This window comes from Onychostoma macrolepis, chromosome 14 (genome assembly GCF_012432095.1).
Source record: "Onychostoma macrolepis isolate SWU-2019 chromosome 14, ASM1243209v1, whole genome shotgun sequence".
Classification (NCBI taxonomy): Eukaryota; Metazoa; Chordata; class Actinopteri; order Cypriniformes; family Cyprinidae; genus Onychostoma; species Onychostoma macrolepis.
In genome coordinates, this window is record NC_081168.1 from 9,763,694 (window position 1) to 9,784,757 (window position 21,064).

General features: G+C 37.7%; 1 protein-coding gene across 6 annotated transcripts in view; it reads right to left on the reverse strand.

Annotated features, from left to right (window-relative positions):
• The window catches only part of ablim3 (actin binding LIM protein family, member 3), a 68,056-nt gene that overhangs the window by 11,509 nt on the left and 35,483 nt on the right, over window positions 1-21,064 (reverse strand). For 3 of the 6 annotated variants that reach the window (XM_058797745.1, XM_058797742.1, XM_058797744.1), the window contains exons 7-14: window positions 11,246-11,333; window positions 9,044-9,102; window positions 8,875-8,946; window positions 6,962-7,117; window positions 6,193-6,222; window positions 3,516-3,645; window positions 2,117-2,215; window positions 1,734-1,784 (exon numbers count right to left, since the gene is read on the reverse strand). In XM_058797745.1, the coding sequence (XP_058653728.1) occupies window positions 1,734-1,784; window positions 2,117-2,215; window positions 3,516-3,645; window positions 6,193-6,222; window positions 6,962-7,117; window positions 8,875-8,946; window positions 9,044-9,102; window positions 11,246-11,333 (685 nt within the window). The remainder of the gene's footprint in view (window positions 1-1,733; window positions 1,785-2,116; window positions 2,216-3,515; window positions 3,646-6,192; window positions 6,223-6,961; window positions 7,118-8,874; window positions 8,947-9,043; window positions 9,103-11,245; window positions 11,334-21,064) is intronic. The other 3 variants (XM_058797748.1, XM_058797746.1, XM_058797747.1) reach the window with 3 other exon arrangements.

Sequence of the window (21,064 nt, forward strand, 5' to 3'; positions counted from 1 at the left end):
TGTGCTGTGTGATAAAACTGCACATTTTAGAGTGGCCTTTTATTCTGGCCAGCCTAAGACACACTTGTGCAATAATCATGCTGACTAATCAGCATCTTGATATGCCACACCTGTGAGGTGGATTATCTCGACAAAGGAGAAGTTCTCACTAACACAGATTTAGACAGATTTTTGAACAATATTTTAGAGAAATATCTTTGAGTTCAGCTCATGAAAAATGGGGGCAAAAACAAAAGTGTTGCGTTTATAATTTTGTTCTGTGTAATTATCAGTGTTGGAGAAAATCACTTTTAAAAGTAATGCAATACAATATTGCATTACTCCATAAAAAGTAACTAATTGCGTTACCTTTTATGGAAAGTAATGCATTATGTTGCTTTTGCGTTACTTTTTGTCATCTGGGCAAGGCATGCTTATTTGTTTTTTAATAACAACAACAAAAAAAGCCTACAGTTATATTTTTGACAATTGTAAGGGCCCTTTCACAACAAGTGTGAAATTAAAGATGTCAATGAATAAATGAGAAAACAAAGTAACTTGCATTACTTATTTGAAAAAGTAACTCAAACATTTCATTGTAAATTTAAAAGTAACGAGTTACATTACTAGTTACTTGTAATACCTCCAACACTGATTATTATTATCCTTAATTTTTTTGTTCCTGAAAAAAAAAAAGATATAAAACAGGAAACATATTTCCGTATTACATTAAAATACATCACTTTTTTGGTGGGGTGAAAACATTGGCAATATCTGAACTGTTGAGCCCAGATAAAATCCTTAATGTTGAGCCATTTATTACCCAAAAGCCCACTTTATTATCGTTATAATATATCAGATATAATTGTATTATTTATCACTGTGTTGTAAGCAAAAATTAATCCTACGGAAAATGGCACAAGCCTGTAATGCACATATATATACATAAATATATATATATATATATATATATATATATATATATATATATACAGTATATACACATATAAATACGCACACAGAGACATGCAGTTAAGGGAAAGATGTACTATTGCTATTGTTGAGTTAAAGGGGTTAGAGTTCATGGCATTTTGAAGACATACTAACCAATGTACTTGATTTTATGAATGAATAGACAGAGATATGCACATAAAAAACTATCTATCAATGATCCTCCACCAGTAACTAACAGAAGCAGTCTAGGGACTACCTACATACATAAACAGTACATAAAATGCAACATTTAATATGTTATCAGCTATCAGAGAAACAATATGGCTGTCATTTGAACTCGTGAATCGCTGTAGGATGTTTAAACTTTCACGCTTGCTCATTTCATGCTTAAACAGGTTTGCCTTCCTAACAGCGGTTTCTCAACAGGGTTGAGCTTAACTTAGCGTTCAGTGGTGCTTCTCTGTGGCATCGAATGTGGCCACTTCTCAGTCAATCTAAAGCCGAGGGGGGACATGGCAAGCTTTAATCATGCCTCAGCAAGCCTCATCCTTTTTTCATCACCCTCCTGTAAGAAGCAAGGATGCGCTCGTGCCAGTTCTACATTCTTCTGTCATGCAAGGAACAGAAAACAGGAGGCACTTTTCTTCCTCATTTGCCCACTAATTCTTCTAAAGGCTTTTAGACTAAAGGGTCTGCTGGAGGACACTAACACTAATCAGACACATCTTTCCCATGAGCCCACACAGCCTCAGGACTGAGCGTGAGGAAAGACAGGCCGGGGCAGGCCGAGCACACTATACCATGTCTCTTATAGATGGGAGGCTTCCTGTAGATATTGGGCTCCCCTGTGGCTGAGAAGAAAAGGAGAGATTAGAAATAAAACATGGAGGAGATGTAAGTGACAGGCAGAAGAAAGCAAAAGTAAACGGGGCAGGAAATGCTTTTTTGTTCTTCCTCTTTAGGCTTCCAGGGACCTTTAGGGTAAGGTGGGGGAGAGTGGAACGGTTGAAGAGAACACAAAAATGGAGTAGAGCCATACTATAGATGTATAGTATAGACAGAGTCAACAGTTACTGAGACTTTGATTCATTAACAAGACTTGAATTTATAGTCAAATATACTGCTGGATGAATATGAAAGTGATGACAGCAGCCAATGAGGTGAATGACGAGGCCTGGCCTACCTGGCACATGGAAATGCTTGGGAGCTTGGTTTGTGGTGGGCGTGCTGGACCGGGCATCTAGCTGATTGTAATAGGGTGAACTTCTGCCACTTTCAGTGCCTGCAGCAAGCCCCAAGCCAATGACAGTAACAGAACCAGAGCATGAGTGCACACGTCCTGTGTGCCCTAATTACACACACTCAATCATTACATCGGCGATCATCAGATCAATGATCCAAGATTAGCCAGGCAGGGACAGTATGCATTTCAAAACTGAAGAAAAGACATACTGTGCCAGACAGAGGGGTGCATAAGATGTGGGTGGAATGGCAAGACACGCTCCCAAATAACATAACCCACATGAAAAGCCTATATAGCTTATTTTGGTTAAAGTCAACATGAAATCTCTTATTGTGGTCTTACTGTAAATAATTCATCACATTCTCATTGTTTAAAAAATGTATTTAATCAAAATTGAATAACTTTTTGGTTGATATAACTTGAAGATCCAATAATTTCCAGATTGATAAAGTCCTTTCTTTCCCAGTGTTGGTACTGTTAACTAAATCTATTAAAAACTGTTTCAGCAATTTAAATAAAACAAAAATAAAGAAACAAATGAAAACCGAACTAAGTGAAATAAAATAAGTTTAATCTGAAGCAGGAAAAGTACTACTACTAATAAAATAAAAAAATAAAAAAACATGACAAATTTACTAAAACTAAAATTAAAATAAAAACTGAAAATATAAAACTGAAAAACTTCAAAAATATGAATTAATACTATAATAGTATGCAAATAATACTAAAATAATACTCTGGGGTCCTTTCTCTTTTAGTAACTGAATGTCCCATTTTACTTCTAAAAAAGTCATACTTCATGTTGATTTTAAATTCATTATCATTCACTACACTCTACAAAGGGTACAAAACCTGTCACTGGGGTGATACCGTTTCAAAAGGTACTCCTTTTTACCTTATTTACCCCTAAAGACTGCATAACAATACCTTAAATGTACATAATAGTATCTAAAACACAAGAGTACAGTTTGCAAGAGTACTGCCCCCGTGAAAGCTTTTGCACCCTTTTTTCTGAGTGTTTGCTATGTAACTGCAAACCACACTTTATAAAATGTATAAAGAAGGCAAAGCAAGAAATGTATAGTATATTTTCCAATATACTGCATATTCAGTATAGTTCTAAAGCCATTTCTGCTGAAAAGACCAGCTTAGACCAGTATGCTGGTTTAAGCTGGTTAGTGCTGGTCCACTATCCATGTTGTTTACCAGCAACAAATCAACTTGCTGGTCAACTTGCATAGTCTTCTGATGAAGCTGGAAGCTGGTTACACCAGCATCCCATATATCCGGGATCAGAGTGTATTTTTTGTTATTGTACTGCTTAGCAAAAGGGACTCACCATATCTGTAGTAGTGCTGTGGAGAGCGGGGCATGATGGGAGACATGCCCTGTCTGCTGAAGGTGGGGGAGTCTATGTATCCTGGACTGGAGGATCTTCTCATCCTCATGTCCATACTGTCATACATGTCCTAGTCACATAAAATGTCATTATTCATAAATATGACTGTGAGAATCTCGTTTTATTTACTCAGTGACTAAAATGATTCATAGAGCAACAACTCTCAATTTAATCACACACTTATGTGCTACTTTAGACAGATTGATAACTTTAATACTGCTGTTGACCGCTGACTTATCTAGGAGTTGACCGATATGTGTTTTTCAGGTCCGATGTTGATTATTACAGATCAAGTAGGCCGATAACCGATATTTTGAACCGATATACTGTATATATAAGGGCTCTGACAAAAACTTTCTTTAAATGCTTTTAAATAATTTTATCGGCAAATCATTTTGAAAAAGACCGATACCGATAACCATAAAAATGCTTACAGTTTTTCTTGATTGCTAAAACATTATACGTATGCGTTTGAACTAAAATTGCAAAACCATAACGCCATTTTTAATAAAGCACACCCATTTCCCTAAACTATAAACACTATTCCCCTGCTTTGACACATGAGTCAGATTTGGTGAACTGTTACTGCAAAACTCTACACACAAATCCATACATTTCTCAGTGCTTACACCAAAGCACTAGCATTCAATATTGTTCACTCAAGTCTGCAAAATTTGAGCTCAATTTGCACACAGTTACCCAAGTGGAAACACTAGGAGTCAAAATTGATCACACACCAATCAGAACCTTTGATGGATTGATAAACGGGCCAAAGTCAGCTTACAGTTTTTCTCAGTAGCTTTGGTGCATTTCTCAGATCAGAAATGAAATTCTCAAAACTACTTGTTCAACTTCCACATCATCTAGTCACTTGTGCACATCATAAAAAGTTTCTCATTCTTTTGATCAAGTTGCAACTGCTTTGTTACATTCATGCAACTGATTATTTACATTTGTCTGTGGTTTCCTACATTATCAGTTGCTATTGCCATGTTGCTCTAAATGTTTTATGTAGTTCTTTGTGCAATAGTCTTACCCCTCAAAACCTCAAGTCATTAGTTCATCGTATAAGTCATTATGGTAAATGCAAAATGGCTGATCTAGTTGTCATAAACTATCAAGCATATTTTCTACACATTTCTATTAGAATTTTGCCATTTGCCATTAATTGTTCAAGTGAATCGTAATTTTCACTAATAAAGAGAATATAGATCAACCAATGACAAACCAGTTCTCTGAAATAGCTCAAAGTATCTCATGAACCTTCAATTGGAAAGCATATATAGAAAGAGGACAACATAAGAGTTACAAATTCTGACAATGGTCTTTTTAATTTTTATTTTCACCTTTGTGCCCATATTTATTTTTCTTTCTATTTCACAATGACATTGTAATGTGTGTTTTTTTTTTTTTTGTCAGACCAGTAAAAATGTAACTGTGAATCATATCCAGTCTTTTTCAACTAATACATTTGAAATGAATATATGGCATACATAAGAAGTGCAGCCTTCTGCATTTCAGTACAGTAACTGTCATCCAAACTGTTGCCATAGTTTACATCAGGTAATACTAACAGAGTGCACAGAGTTATACTGACAGCATGACTATCTTGTTTGTGAACAATGACAAGGACTTTTCATTCTTATTTTTGATTAGATGAACTAAAGATTTTGAGTAAGTTGCATGCTTTTGCAGGAAATCCATTGTGTGGTGCTGTTTGTACGAATTGTTTTGAGAAATGCACATACTTCTTTGCAAATATTACAGAAAGGATGATTCGAGAAATGCACCAAAGGGACTTGGAAAAACTGCATTCAGGTTTGAAACAATGGATCCAGAGAGACGTGAAGGAAGAGGTCAAGGACACCACAGAGGAGGAGGAGGAGGAGAAGGAGTAGGGAGCAGAGAAAAAATGAAGGAAGAGTAGGAGGTGGAGATGGAGTATAGAGAGGAAGAGGAGTAGGAGGAGAAGAATGAGGAGGAGGAGGAGGAGGATGTCAACATAGAAGAGAAAAAGGAAGGGCAAGGGCAAGAAGACAAACAGTCTCATATATTTTAGTTGATGCGTGCCAGGGTTGGATCAGGCATGCAAGAGGATTTTATCCCTGCTGCCTGGCCAAGGCCAGTATAGCCTGTGATGTTGATGAGGTTCTTTGGCCCGTCCCAGACCAAAGACGGGATGCTAGGGCAGAATAATTATTTTTGTTGTTGTTTGCTGTATTGTACTGTACCCTACAGTACATTAAATTAAAGAATAAAATACTTGGGGAGTACCACAAGCAACAATTATTACCGGTTTTTGTAGTATTGTTTTGAATTGATCTCATCAGTGTGTAAGACTGTGTTATAGTGTGTGTGTGTTTTTGAGGGTTTGTGTGTCATGCCTGAGAGCAAAGTTTGGTTTTTCAGCAAGATTGAGTTGTTTTGAGTGGAGAGCTTCATTTTGACCTGAATATAGGACGTTTGGGGAATTGAGCAAGAAGTTATGGATTTATGTTTAAAGTTTTGCAAAAAAGAGGCATAATTTCAAGAAATGTGTTTAAGTAATCGAGAAAAACTGTAATATTGGCACTGATAATCGACCAGACTTAAAGTAAATTAAAGTCAAAACTTTTACCTGAGAATAAGGGGAGAGTGTGCCCAAGGACTGTGGAGACAAAAAAAGGAGAAAGAGTCAGTACAACAGTAAATCAGAGATAAACCTTCAGTCTCTTTCTCCATGACATCTGATGTGTAAGGGAAGTGAAAAGAGCAAGGGGACGGAGGTGAAGGAGCCACTGTGATCAGACTAACCTACTTTGTATCTCCTGCAGAACTATAGAACTCAACATTATCTGCTCAGCAAGCATAAATTCAAGAGATAGTTCCCCCAAAAATGAAGATCTTGTCATTTACTCACTCTCATGTCTTTCCAAACTCTATGATTTTTCTTCTATCTACAACAAACAAAATTATTAAGCAGCTTGTGGTCACCTTTCACTTCAATGTAAAAACCAGAGCAGTAACGACATTCCTCTAAACACCTCCTTTTGTGTTTAACAAACATCATACGCTTTTGGAACAACATTAAGGTGAGTAAATGATAGAATTGTCATTTTTAGGTGATCTATTCCTTTAAGCAACATCACATAAATCGCTAACATCAGAGAGCTTTCCAAAAGCAAACTAAAGCAAGGTGGCTAAACCAAATTCACTATCAATAGTGGGAGAAAGGCACAAACATAGTGCTTCAGCAAACAAAAGCATAAAGCCAGGCAACGGATGCAACATAAATGAGAAATTCAAAGCTAAGCTCGGCTAGGACCAGGCCAGTAGATCCGGCGACAGGGGGAGACATGCTAAAAGTAGACCCAGAGTGGCTCTAGTGGTCCTCCAGGGCAGTATACCTCCCCATAGCTGAGACGCTCTAGCCTGTCATCGGAGCAGTATCTGTGACTGGGCTCATAGGACCAGAAGTCTGGCCTCTGCACCTCATAAATGGCTTTAACCTTAGGCAGCGCTGCCAAGTCTTTGTAATCAAGGATCTCGTTCTCCATTTTTGCCTGAGGAGAGGGACACACGACAGATACACACACTCACACGTCAAACGCAACGAGCAGGCCAGCAAAAAACAGCAATGATTACAGGCGACGACAACATCATCAACACAGTTAAGTGTGGGAATAAGCCTGCGGCACAGTTGGCACACTTTAAGGCAAGTGCTGTTAGAATACAATGATTGAAACTGTAATAGAGCATATAAATGCTACAAAAATGTCATATTGGATTTGATAAGACTGCTTATGATTTTTTTTTGGAGTGAGTATAAAGTCCTTTCTTATTTCAAGGGCTAGTGCAATCAAAAATTTAAATCATTATCATTTACCCACCCTCATGTCATTTCAAACCTGTATGACTTTGTTCTGTAAAACTGAAGATATTTGGAAAAATGTTATTTCCCAAAGCTTCTTGTTTTTTGTGTACGCCAAGATAAAGTAAGTCATACTGATTTGTAACGACATGAGGGTGAGTAAATGATGACACTTTTCATATTTGGGTGAACTATCCCTTTAACATTTTTAGGTTAGTGCCTTGCTTTACAAGTTATCCCAGACAGTATTTTAAGGTTTTCGCTTCTATTTGAATCTCATCTAGAGTCTCACGCTTGACCTTCAGCAGAGTATGGACCTGCAGGGCTTGACAGCACATATGCTTACACTGCGTTATGCATACATCAATCACACACACAGCACAAAGGTTACACGCTCGGGCCGGCCTTTACTTCCACATGTGATGTTAATGACTGCACCACTGCAGAATGCACACGAAAACATTATGAACAAGCCAATGAACTCAAGCACGAGAGTCATCCATCTTGGGATGACCAATAATACTTACATTTATGCATTTGACAGATGCTTTTGTCCAAAGCAACCTTCAGTGCATTCAAGCTACACATTTAATCAGTTCATGCATTCTCTGGAAATCAAACCTGTAATTTTTGTGTTTCAAGTGCCATAATGTACTAGTTGAGAAACTACAGAAATCGTCATGGCACTTTACACTACCGTTGCAATGTTTGGGTTCCATAAGATTTTTTAATGCCTTTAAATGCAGCCTCTTACGCTCACCAAGGCTGGATTTATTTGATCAAAAATACTGTAATATTGTGAAATATTTTTATAATTGAAAATAACTATTTTCAATTTGAATATATTTTAAAATATAATTTATTCCTGTGAAGACAAAGCTGAATTTTCAGCAGCCATTACTACAGTCTTCTGTGTCACAGAATCCTTCAGAAATCATTCTAATATGCTGATTTTGCTGCTCAAGAAACATTTCATATTATTATCAACTTTAAAAAGCTGTGATGATCAGTATTTTTGCAGTTTTTAGGATTCTCTGATGAATAAAAAGAATAGAAAGAAATAGAACAACATTTATTTGACATATAAACCTTTTGTAACATTATGAAAGCCTTTACTTTACTTCTGTTTAATCTGTTTAACCTTACTGACCCCAAACTTTTAATGGTAGTGCAAGTCAAATGTTGCAACAATAAAAGAACAGTTCATTAAAAAATGGATGTTCTATCACTATTTATATAATCAATTTTGGTAAATTGGTGTTTTTGTGTTCCATGAAAGAAATTCAGTCATACAGGTTTGGATCAACATGATAGTGAATAAAAGATGACTGAATTTTCATTTTTGGGTGAACTGTCCCTTTAACTTGTACCTAACACTAACACATTATGTCAAAATAATGACTAAAATTATCAAATGTTCTGATTTTGTATCATTATTTGGTTACTTACACAGATGACTCTGCTGGGTGAACTAATGCTGGAGCCTGGCGGAGAGATGGAGGTTTCTGATGTGCGCCTGAGCTGTAAAATGAAAAAAGGAAGAAAACAGAAGAGCTTCAGAATGATATCTGAAGGCATTTTGAAATTCATATAACTGTTAAAAAAAAAAGACATTTACTCTCAGTTTCCTCTCTGCTCGAGATGCTTGTTTACACACAGGATGCCACACCTCTGAACCTGAGAAACAGAGCCAAACAAAGAGGAGGAGAATGTTAGATACAACGCACAAAACTTCTAATCCAGCCATGTGTTCATTCAAGACACCTTAAGATGACATGATTTAAGACATAAAAAGAATGGATTATAAAATCAAGCCACATGGATTTTTTTTTTTAAAGAAATACTTTTATTTAGCAAGGACACATTCAATTGAGCAAAAGTGGCCATTACATTGATACAAAAAAAATCATCACAGTTTCCACAAATATCTTAAGCAGCACAATGGTTTCAACATATTTCAAAATATTACTGTTTTCTGTATAAAAAAAAAAAAAAAAAAAAAAGCTGACTTAGTGAGAATAAGAGACTTCGTTAAACAACATTAAAAGATCTTACTGAACCCAAACTTTTAATTGGTAGGATAAAAAATTGGCACTAAATTTAAATCATATTTCTTTCTACATTCATAATCTGATTTATATTATAAACTGAAATTATTCTTTGAGTAGGCACTGGCACCATGGCATTTTTGAAGAAAATGTGGACCTAATGGACTGAGATTTGTATTATACATTTTATTCGGTTTGGCATCTTAGACCTGCCTGCCAATCACATTCCTCCTGACCTCAGTGGTGAGTTTGAGATTTGGAAGCAGATGGATAACTCAAGCTAAGGCAAATACATTTAACGTAATCACTCTATGGGAAGAAAGGCCAGAGTGCATTCATTCAACTGTAGTATTTTCAATTTCAGATTGATGGGTTTTTTAATCCGATGCTCTGTCTCTGCCTGGCCCATTCTCTCCCTTTCTTGTTCCCAACGTACCTCTCTCTTTTTTGCATGATAGTAATGTGTTGACGGCCGGCTCTGCTGACTTTTAAATGCATTTACCTCGAGGCATGTTCGCTAGCCTGTAACACACTTACACATCTCAGAGCTGAATGTGAAACAGAAGAGACAAACACCGAAAAAGACTTGCGGTGCATTCTAATGTTCACCAGCCGCTGGCACTGGGAGTCATATGAGCGATCACACAGTTTCACAGAGGAAATTTACTGAATGGGGCATTAAGATGGATCAAAATGAGCCTCTGTGACTCTTTTGGGAATAACATCAGTTAAAGTCTTCTCACTACAGCCTTTATCTCCCATGTGAATCTTGCATATTGTTCATGATGTTCTGGAAATGAAGCTAATGTTGAAAGATTGTCATGTAATATTGTAAAAGAGCTCTTTTATTAGCAAAGTGCTCATCTGCTCTGTCACGAGGATGAACTTTTGAACTTGAATAAACTTGTGAATGAATATCTCAATTATTTTTTACACATATACATGATTTAATTAAGTGTAGTTTGAGAATTTTGTTATCTTACTTTTCAGATTTTTAAGGAACCTTTTAATCACTTACATGTAAAAACATCGTTCACAAGGTAAAAAAAAAAGTCAAAAAATCTCCTGAAGTAACATTAATGTCTTTGCTGTATACTCTTACTTCACTATATGTCTGTCACGTGTTTTAGTTCCTGTTTGTCCTTTTTTGGTTTATTTCCTGTTCTCATTATTAGTTAATCATCGTTCATTCTCATCACCTGTCTTGTATCATTCATCTCGTTTGCTCATTAGTTTGCCTGTCTTTATAAGCCTTCTGTTTCTGTTCAGTCTTTGTCTTGTATTGATGTTGTTTAAATGGAAATTGTGTGTTGATGTGTATTAAATACTCCTTTTTGTCTACTCCTTTGTTGTGTGTACTTTCTACAACCACGTCCTGTGACAATGTCAGTGAATGTATAGTATATAATCTCATTTAATTCTGATGTTGAAGTTTATTTGTTAATTTTAGAAATGTTGGTCTCATTTTATTTCATTTTTAAATATTTTTTTTAAAGTTAAAAAAGCATTTTAAACAAGTTAGACATGTTCCCACATTTTGGTAATTACAAAGCTCATAGAAAATTAATAGAAAATAAAACTCCTCTATAATATTATGTAGTTTGACCACCTGATGTTGACAATCACTATTTTCTGAAAGTTAAGCAATTTTCACTGACCATTTGCTGTAAAAGAAAAACAAAATCACTTCCTTATTTGGAAGAGTTTCAGGCCCTGTTTTGCACCCTATTCATGGAAAGTGCCGGCTGTTGGCCTCCGTAACCTTTCCTCACCTGTGAGATACATCTCCTCTCCTTCTGTAAACATCATCTGACACCGGGCACAGCGAGCACAAGTGGGGTGGTAGTGTTTGCCTCCAGCCTGGACAGAGAAGCACAGGGACAAACAGAACGATAAACATTTTTGTAAGTTGCTCTAAATGATTCTAAAATAACACATACAGCACATAAATGCTCCACCTGTTAAACCCCTTATCATGAACGCAATAAACACAGTCAACATATACTTGTCTCAACAGTGTCCTCCATATTAAGCAACAGAGCACTCCTTCTTTATTGCTGTTTTAATACTGCTCAAGACACATTTGAGCTCTACAGACGTTTAATGACTCTCTTGCTCACCGTACACACATTTAAAGCTTACGCATATCCTTCAGTGCCAAGAATCAGTAATTGAGAGAATTATTCCCCTGGGCCAGTTAAAAAAAATATGAGCTCCTTGATGGAACTGGAAAGAATGAACACTTTTTAAAAACATTTTCACTGTTTGTTTAGAGTTCTAGTTGAGGAAAGGCAACACATTAGATAGAATAGAGATGCCCCCCAAGTGAATGGTGTAAAAATTAATTTATGTATTATAATTAAAATGATAAAACCGTTAATAAATACTGGCCCTTCAATCTAGTGTAACAGTCCAACAGTACTGGCACTTTTCACAGTTTGTATTAATGTTGTTATACCAGTAGGTGGCAACAAGTGTCTCTCTTTATAAGTGAGTCATTGGAATCAATCCCTCAGTTGATTCGTTCAAAAATACAGATTAATTCTGGAACTAAACAAAATGCGTTGATGAATGATTTCTTCAATTATTTAATCAATCAGTCAACTGGTTTAAAGGAGGGGTATGTATTTTTTCAAAAACGCTTTAGAAAACTTGGGCCCAGTACCAAAACAAACTTGTAGCCAATCCACAGTAAGGGGCGTGTCTACTCATTATGTGAGGAGAGAGCGCTCAGTGCACATGACGGACATTAGCTGGGTGACGACAGAAAGATAGAGATGGCGGATAAAAAGCAAAAGAAGAAAACGTCTGTGGAACAAAAGAAGGCTTACACCGTGTGTACACCAGATGCCACACCGCAACAGCTAAAGTCTGTCTGCACTCGTCACTACAAAGCGACCGATGAAAATCATTTGAAATTTGTGTCAATGTCATAAATAGAACGCAGCAGCAGTTTACTGTCAGGTATTTGTCGTGTTGAGGCAGGGCATCCAGTGTAGACAGCATCACTGATTATAATGAGTATTTTGTTGCGCCGCTCGCGTCCGGTGTAGACACGGTGTTACGATAAGGCAAGAAGTAGGACCCGTGTAAATATTGGATCAGCTTTCCAGCGCTGGAGAGAACTCAAGGAGCGGGAAGGCCTGCATTCGGATGCCGAGGTTGCTTTGTTTCTTCTCGATAGGTGAGTAACTTTGGTTTTACTTTGTTTCACAGAACTAATCGTTGCCTGGGATGCGTACATATGTGTGGGGCGGAGATATCAAAATAGGGGTGAGACCGGGGATCACGTGACCCTTTGACGGCGATGCAAGCTTAGTCTTTCGCTCTGCTCACTTTGCCACATATGATATGATCCTGTCAGTAAAATTTGAACCACTCTGCATTGGACCCATCATGAGTGCTAAGGCAGACAAAGGGGATCGGAAAAGAGAGATTGAGCAATCGCCAATGAAGAAAAAATTCAGAGATTCCACCATCTCCAGAAAAGATCTCGACGATGCTATTGCTAGCCGTATTGAACTGGCATTTAAAGAGCAGCAAAGCACTTTGAATTCGGTTGTGAATTCGGCAGTAAGAGATGTGATGGACTCTGTACTGTTTCCAGCATTGCACAAACTGTGTGAGGACATACAAGCGACCAACAAGTCTGTTAAAGAGCTAAAAGAGGAGTTTGAGGCCATAGCTACCGCGGCGAAGCAGACATGTGACCGCGTTAATTATGTTCAAGCAGATGCACGTGAGGATAGGAGGGCAGTCACGGACGTAAGAAATCAGCTGGAGCGACTCACCGAGAAGATGACAGATATGGAGGACAGGTGCAGGAGGAACAACGTACGACTGGTAGGGCTGCCAGAGGGGGCTGAGGGATTCCTCAGAGTTAATCTTCCCAAGTGGATTCCTTCCTTGAGGGGCCGTGGCATTGAGATTGACCGGGCGCACCGTGTGTATGACGGAGGGAGAGGCTCCGATCGGCCACACTCTCTTATTTTTCATGTACTGAGATGGCATGACAGATCAGATATCCTGAAGGGTGCTCGGCAGGCCTATCCGGTGAAATGCGCACAGAACAATGTCACACTACTATTTTTTCCCTTTTCGGGAGACATGTTGGAGTGGATCGGTCACAAACCATCACTATTTTTGTTGCTCAGTCAGACCTATGTTCTCGGTAATGTGTGGTCTGAGTTGTTCCTTGTTTATGGTTGTTGGTTGTTCATATTTTTATGTTGTTTTTACTTTTTACAACAGACATTTAAACTTTTATTTATTTTACCTTATTTTTCAGGGATTTTTCATCTAGGAGGTTTGGTATGCACATCAGCACATCAGCACATCAGCGTTTACATGCTATTTACAGAATGGAAGTGCTTTTGTTTTTTTTTTCATTTATTGAATACAATCTTGGGATTATGAATATTCAATGCATACTCTAAATATTTTATCACTGAATGTGAATGGTCTAAATTCTGCTGTTAAACGAACCCGTGTGTTAGAATATTTACACCGTAAATCTATTTCCTGTGCCCTAATTCAAGAGACACATTTAAAACAATCTGACGTGGCACGTTTTCAGAATAAATTTTTCCTGTGCTCAAAATAAAACTAAGGGGTTGCTTATCCTTGCTAACCGAAAGTTAAATTTAACAATTGAACACCTTGGTAGTGATGAGAAGGGTAGATTTGTTTTTATCCGATGCAAAATATATAATAATAGGTTAGCACTGGTCTCTATTTATGGTCCGAATGAGACAGACAGTGCGTTCCTTACACAGATTTCCAAAACATTACTTGAGCAGACTGACTGCCCATTAGTGGTGGGTGGTGATTTTAATGCTGTCATAAATCCTGCTTTAGATAAATCTCAATCTGATACAACAGCCAATCCATCCTCTAAATTACTGAATAAATTTATCACGGAGCTCAACTTAATCGATCTTTGGAGAATTCAGAATACTAAAGCTAAGGACTCCACTTTTTTTTCTAATAGGCATAAGACTTTGGGTGAATCCCATTTCTCTGTCTTACCCCTTCCCCTTCCCCTTCCCCTACCCCTTCGTCTTACCCCTAGCCCTTGTCCCTTGAAACCGAGTGGTAAGCGCTAGGGGTGAAAACATACCCCTATGAAATGAGACACCACTTGGTTACGGTTACGTCATCCTACACCATCGCTAGCTGGCTGCTACGTCACCAGAGCCGACAAGTGTTGATCACAAACTATGGATCATTTTACAAACTTGTTAAAACTGTAGACATGCATGGAGTCTATTCAAGGCTAATCTGCGGGACTGTTGTGCAAATCAGCAATGTAACGTTAGCATCGCAAACTAGCGATTTTTTAAAACATTTCAGTTAAGAACATGGTTGCAAATATCAACCTGATCTCACAGAATTCCGTGTAATGTTCACGGACTTAATTAACCCCGAATCTGTGGTGGCATCACGGAATCGCCGAAAATTCCGTGCTGGGCTCACAGAAGGCATCAGCCGTGGTCCATGCACGGATTCACTGGTTCAACACCAGCGCTGCATCGGACCACGTAAAAAGAGTGACTCCGATGCAGTTATACTTTCACTGGAGTACCTGACCCCACCCCTACCCTCAACCTATCCAGTTCTGAACAATAATAATGACGATAAATTTCCCAGTATTGCATCGGCATATTGATGCTAAGGGTTTCCGTGCGTGGAGCACGGCTGATGCCTGTCACTGACTTACATTGGTATCACTTCTGTGAGCCCACCACAGATTCGGAGGTTAATTAAGTCCGTGAACATTACACGGAATTCTGTGAGATCATGTTGCAAATATATATGTACAGGACTGTCTAGAGCACAAAACAAGACTGTCATAATTTTTAAATAAATTATTTAAGCCGAAAATACTTTAATACTTGATGATCTGGCCGGCATTGTTGCCGGTTGCGCAGTGCGTTCTGTGTACCCCTTGGTTTCAAGTAAGCTCGCGAAAATGCTTGGTTTTAAGGGGTATCTACCCCTTCCCCTTAGCCCTACCCCTCGATCAAAACGAGAATTGGGATAGCCCTTACTCTCACGTGAACGCGCAAAACTAAGGGGAAGGGGTAAGGGGAAGGGGTAAGACAGAGAAATGGGATTCACCCTTTCTCTAGGATAGACTACATATTTCTCAGCCCATCTTTAATTTCGTCTAATTCCTCCATCTCTATATTACCAATTGCAGTGTTCCTCTTTCCGATGTTAAAGCCAAGTCCCCTAGATGGCACTTTAACATATCATTATTAAGTATTACTTTCATTATTTCACTAAAAGAATATATTAAGAAATTTCTTGAAATCAATATGCCCTCTGATGTGGATCCTCAAATAATGTGGGAATCGACTAAGTGTGCTATACGAGGATTCTGTATATCTTTTTCTTCTACTCTTGCCAATGCGAAAACTCATCAGTTTACACAATTAGAAAATAAAATCCAATCATTGCAAAACCTACAAAAAAAAACATTTTACTGAGCAACAGGCTACACAGTTGTCCTCTTTAAAAGAAGAATATGATTTACTTTCACACTCAAAGGCAGAATTTATTTTAGATAGGACTAGGCAAAAATATTATTCTGAATCAGAGAGACCTAGTCATTTATTGGCCCTTAGGTTGAAAGAATGCGAGTCTAAGGCATATATTAGCGCAATAAAATCATCGGATGATCACGTCACCACGAAACCTGTGGCAATTAATGACATATTTAAAGGTTTTTACGTGAATCTGTATAAAGCCAAAACAGATTTTGATGAACCAATTTGTAAGCAGTATTTAGATAAATTGGAACTGCCTCGGATCTCACAGGTGGATAAAGAATCTTTGGAGGCCCCATTAAGTTTGGAGGAGCTTCACGTCTCTCTAAAAAAGCCTTCAAAAAGGCAAATCGCTGGGTCTAGATGGTCTCCCCCCTGAATTATATTTGGAAATTTGGGATTTGGTAGGGACACTTATGCTTAATTCATTTAATTTTGCAATTGAACATGGGGTATTTCATAGAGATCAAAAAACATCACTGATTTCATTACTTCTTAAAAAAGGGAAATATCCATTAGACTGTTCCAGCTACAGACCGATTTCGCTTATCCCATGTGATCTTAAAATCTATGCTAAAGTTTTTGCTTTTCGTATGGAGAAGGTAATTCATAGTCTGATCAAGGAGGACCAAACCGGTTTTATCAAGGGGCGCAATGCATCTGACAATATGCGTCGACTCCTTCATATTCTTGACTTTGCAGACTCCCACCCGACCCCTTGTGCGGTCTTTTCACTTGATGCAGAAAAAGCCTTTGAGTTAATTAAGTTCATTCTTCTATTCCCTCATTTATCCCTATTAAAGGAAAATTATTTTCCATATTCTAATATGTTCTTCCCTCAACTTAGTCGAGTTGATACGTACCTCTCCCGTCTCAGTGCGTGCACTTAATCGCTCTAGCGCACGGCTAGTGAGCAAGTGAGCAAATGAGCACGTCGCAGCACTTCGACCTCGGCGCATGATGATATTACTGCGCCGTGGTCGAAGTGCTGCGACGTGCTCTTCCGCCATACATTATAGTTATCATTTTTTATCTGCTTAGAAAATCACCACGTTTTATTTTGTGTCACCACACTTACTCGTGTAACTACTCATGTAACCATCTTTAAATAGGGAAAACATGGAAGTGTTTGGTGGCTTCTAAATTCATCCCTGTTTGGATCCTAAGGAATGAATGGGGCTAAGCTAAACGCTAACATAGTTGTGCCGTGCGCTAGAGCGATTAAGTGCACACACTGAGACGGTAGAGGTACATATCAACTCGTCTAAGTTGAGGGAAGAACATATTAGAATATGGAAAACCGGTGGCGTTTTCCTTTAAGGAATCTTTCATCTATTTGGGCATTACCATATATAAAAACATTCATAAGATTGCCAGAGACAATTTTAATAATATTTTAGTTAAGGTCAAAAATTACATTCAAAGATGGAAGAATCTTAAAGTCTCTCTTCAAGGAAGAATCTCCACTGTTAAGATGAATTTGTTACCTCGATTTAATTTTTTTTTCTCTATGCTACCACTTTCTCCCCCTCCAGGTTACTTTAAGGAGATCAACTCCGTAATTTCTAAATTATAAATGATAAATGCCCCAGAATTAAACTTACCACATTACAACATCCTAATAGCGCAGGAGGACTGGCTGTACCAAATTTTGAACTGTATTATTGGTCGTTCCAGCTTAAGGCTCTTCATAATTGGGTTGATCCTCAATCTACAGTTTCTTGGAGAGTGATTTAAGCTGACAAGGTTAAACCAAATAGACTCCAAGATATGTTATTTACTGGCACAGGAAAAAAAGGGGATAATTATAAATTTGGTCCGGTTGTGGCCAACTCTATTAAAATCTGGAAAACGGTGGAACGTCGGATAGGAGGAACCTTCAAATTTTGTAACAGTACACCTTTATGGCACAATTTTAATTTTGTATGCGGAAATCGTCCATTTGTCCAACCCTCTTGGTCCTCTTTAGGTGTAAACACGTGCGGTGATATATATGATAACCAGGGCCTATGTTCATTTCAGACATTAAGAACCAAATTTTGTCTACCAGCATCCGCATATTTTGTCTTTCTTCAATTACGTTCTGCTCTCAAAGCGTATGGAGTTCCTTGGGCATCTCCCATCTCCTCTCATCCTATGCAGGATTGGATTGCACCATCTGTTGGTCGGCCATCTGTTTCTTTAATATATAATAAGATTATTGATTGCATTACCAAACCTCTTTCTATTAAAACTATTTGGAATAGGGAATTATCTGACCTTAATTTATCTGTCGACTGGGAGAGAGTGTGGTCTAATCTCAATTTAACATCTAAAAATCTGGCTCATCATCTTATTCACTTCAAAGTCATTCATAGAGCATACATAACTCCTTACAAAAGATTTAAAATGAAACTACAACCAAATCTCAACTACCATATATGTAATACTACATCATCAGGTACTTTTCTGCATATGTTTTGGGAATGTCCTGTCGTCATCAGTCTATGGACACATGTAAACCTGGTTTTATCATCCTTACTGCAAATTGATTGGTCTGTTAATCCAAGTTTGTGTCTTCTTAATGATGATTCTGGTCTCTGTATAAGTTCAATGCAAAAGAGAATGTTGTTTGCTGGTTTTACAGTTGCGAAGAAGACAATAATACAAAACTGGTTTACACCGCACATGTGTGGAAAAACATATTGGATCCGTAGCCTCCTGCAAATAGTGACTTGTGAATGTACAACAGCACGAATCAATGGGGCCAAGCCTTCTACCATTGATGCTTGGCAGTGCATTCTCTTTGATATACGTGACTGTATAAAGGAGTGACTTTTGTGTTTTTCTTGTCCTTCCCTCTCTCCCTCCCTTTGACTGGACTTTGAGATATTGAGTATGTGTCTGTTGTTTTTTTTAAATTTATTTATTTATTTTTATTTTGGATGTTATGTATGAAAAATAGAAAATGTTGATAACAAAAAAAAAAAAAAAAAAAATAGGGGTGAGACCCTTTTGGGGTAGGGGCGTATTTGTTTTGGTGATTTCAAATATCAACATTGGCTACCAGAAATCACTTACCCCACCTTTGGCAAAACAAGTGATTGTCTTTATAATATTATTTATCAGTGAGTCATTTGAATCATTCACTCAAAAACCCTAATTGATCTGAGTTGTACTATTTACATCAGAAGAACAAAGACAAACAAAATAACTGGCCATTATGTATCGAAAATGTAAGTTCTTAGACTAGTATGACAAACATCATGACACCAAATGTTGTCTCATTAGGAAGCCCTGAGAACAAAAGGGCATATTGGAGAGCAGGTGGTGAAAGAAGGCCAGTTTATGTGCTAGAGACATAGTGTATGCTGCCATTGCTCCAGGAATCAGCGAGCTGTCAGTTTCTAAGTGCTCAGAGGCATGTGGTATTACTAGGTGTCTCCCAGGGGGAATGAGTGCAAATCAAACAGGCAGATAAAGATAAATCAGCCTGTGTCCCACTAGCTATAAATAACCTGACTTGAGCTCTCGCTGGAACACGGAGCACTTCACACCAGCCACTCAGACTGATAAAGAGTAAACAAAGCGACAGGAATGAGTTTGTGTGTGTGAGTACACAATCTTACTCAAATGTTTTTCAAATGTGTGTGTATTAGCATTAAGCTTCATCAGCTTTGGAACTCTCGGCTGGCAAATTATCTCCTTTCTTATTTGTATGTAAACTACCTCATCATGTTTCACTTCCCCTGCGACCGTCACATTACTCAAAGTCTCTCACGTTCTCCGTTTCTCTCTCCAGCTCCATGACTCCACAACCCTACTCAGGAATGTCAAAAAATAGCAAGTCAACATAAAAAGGGTGCCAGGGGTACCAGCCAAAATAACCATTCTTGCTTATGAAGCATCAAAGGCCAGAATATTAGGCCATTCCTCTGAAGGACGAGCCACTGGGGAGGAAAACTAAAGGCAGGGCAACCCACTGGCTCTTCATTAGCTCAATCACTCATTCTCTCAGTAACTTCCATTTCAAACCACCTGTAATAAACTTCAACTACATTTTTTAATACAAATATGAATAGTATTATATACACTATACAATAAATAAATATTTTAGGAGGAAGACCGAGAAAAATAGTGATAGTCCTCACTTGTTTATTCTCTCAAAGTGTTATTCTCTACTAGTCTCTCCAAGGTGTATTTTTTGCTGTCTGTTAACCATAAATGGTGAAAGCGTTGTGAGAGAGAAAAGAGTGTGTATTTCTGAGGGAAGACTGCTTCAAACGGTGGTTTTATTCCCCTGTCTGTCTGGGTTTCTTCATCCATCTCCTCATTCTTAGCCCTTGATCTTTTTATAACGGAGGCTTCCTGCCTGATGGATCAATTCATGTTCTTTTCAGGTATAACTCAATGTAATCGCTGGTCTGTAGACATGAATGAAACTTTCATTACATTTCCAATAAATACCACTACTCTACCATTCAAAAGTTTGGGGTCAGTAAGATTTTTTGGTAACACTTTACTTAAAGTCATGCAGTCTCATGAATAATTGTAACCACAGTAAATACATAATGACACTTATCAATTCATTGTTACACTATGCATTTTAAATTCATTTATAATTATTTACGACAAGATATAATGTATTACAACGCACATTATGAATAACTATAATGCACTATACCCTCTATTAACCCTTTATAAAGCATTATAAATAAAGGCTTTAAGTAAAGTGTTACTGATTTTTTTTAATGCTTTTGAAAGTCTCTTATTATTATGAATATTGAAAACAGTTGTGCTGCTCAATATTTTTGTGAAAACTCTGATAGATTTTTTCAGTACTCTACTGAATAGAAGTTCAAAGGAACAGCAAGAATGACATTATAAATGACTTTACTATCATTTTGATCAGTGTAATGCATCCTTGCTAATCAAAAGTATTTATTTCTTAAATTGCATTGTAAGGTACAATATCTAACTTTTCTGTATTGGGGGTTCCTGGCTGAGAGTCTGGGTTGGGGGGTCCATTGGACACTGGTCCTGTGGTGGGATGTAGACTCA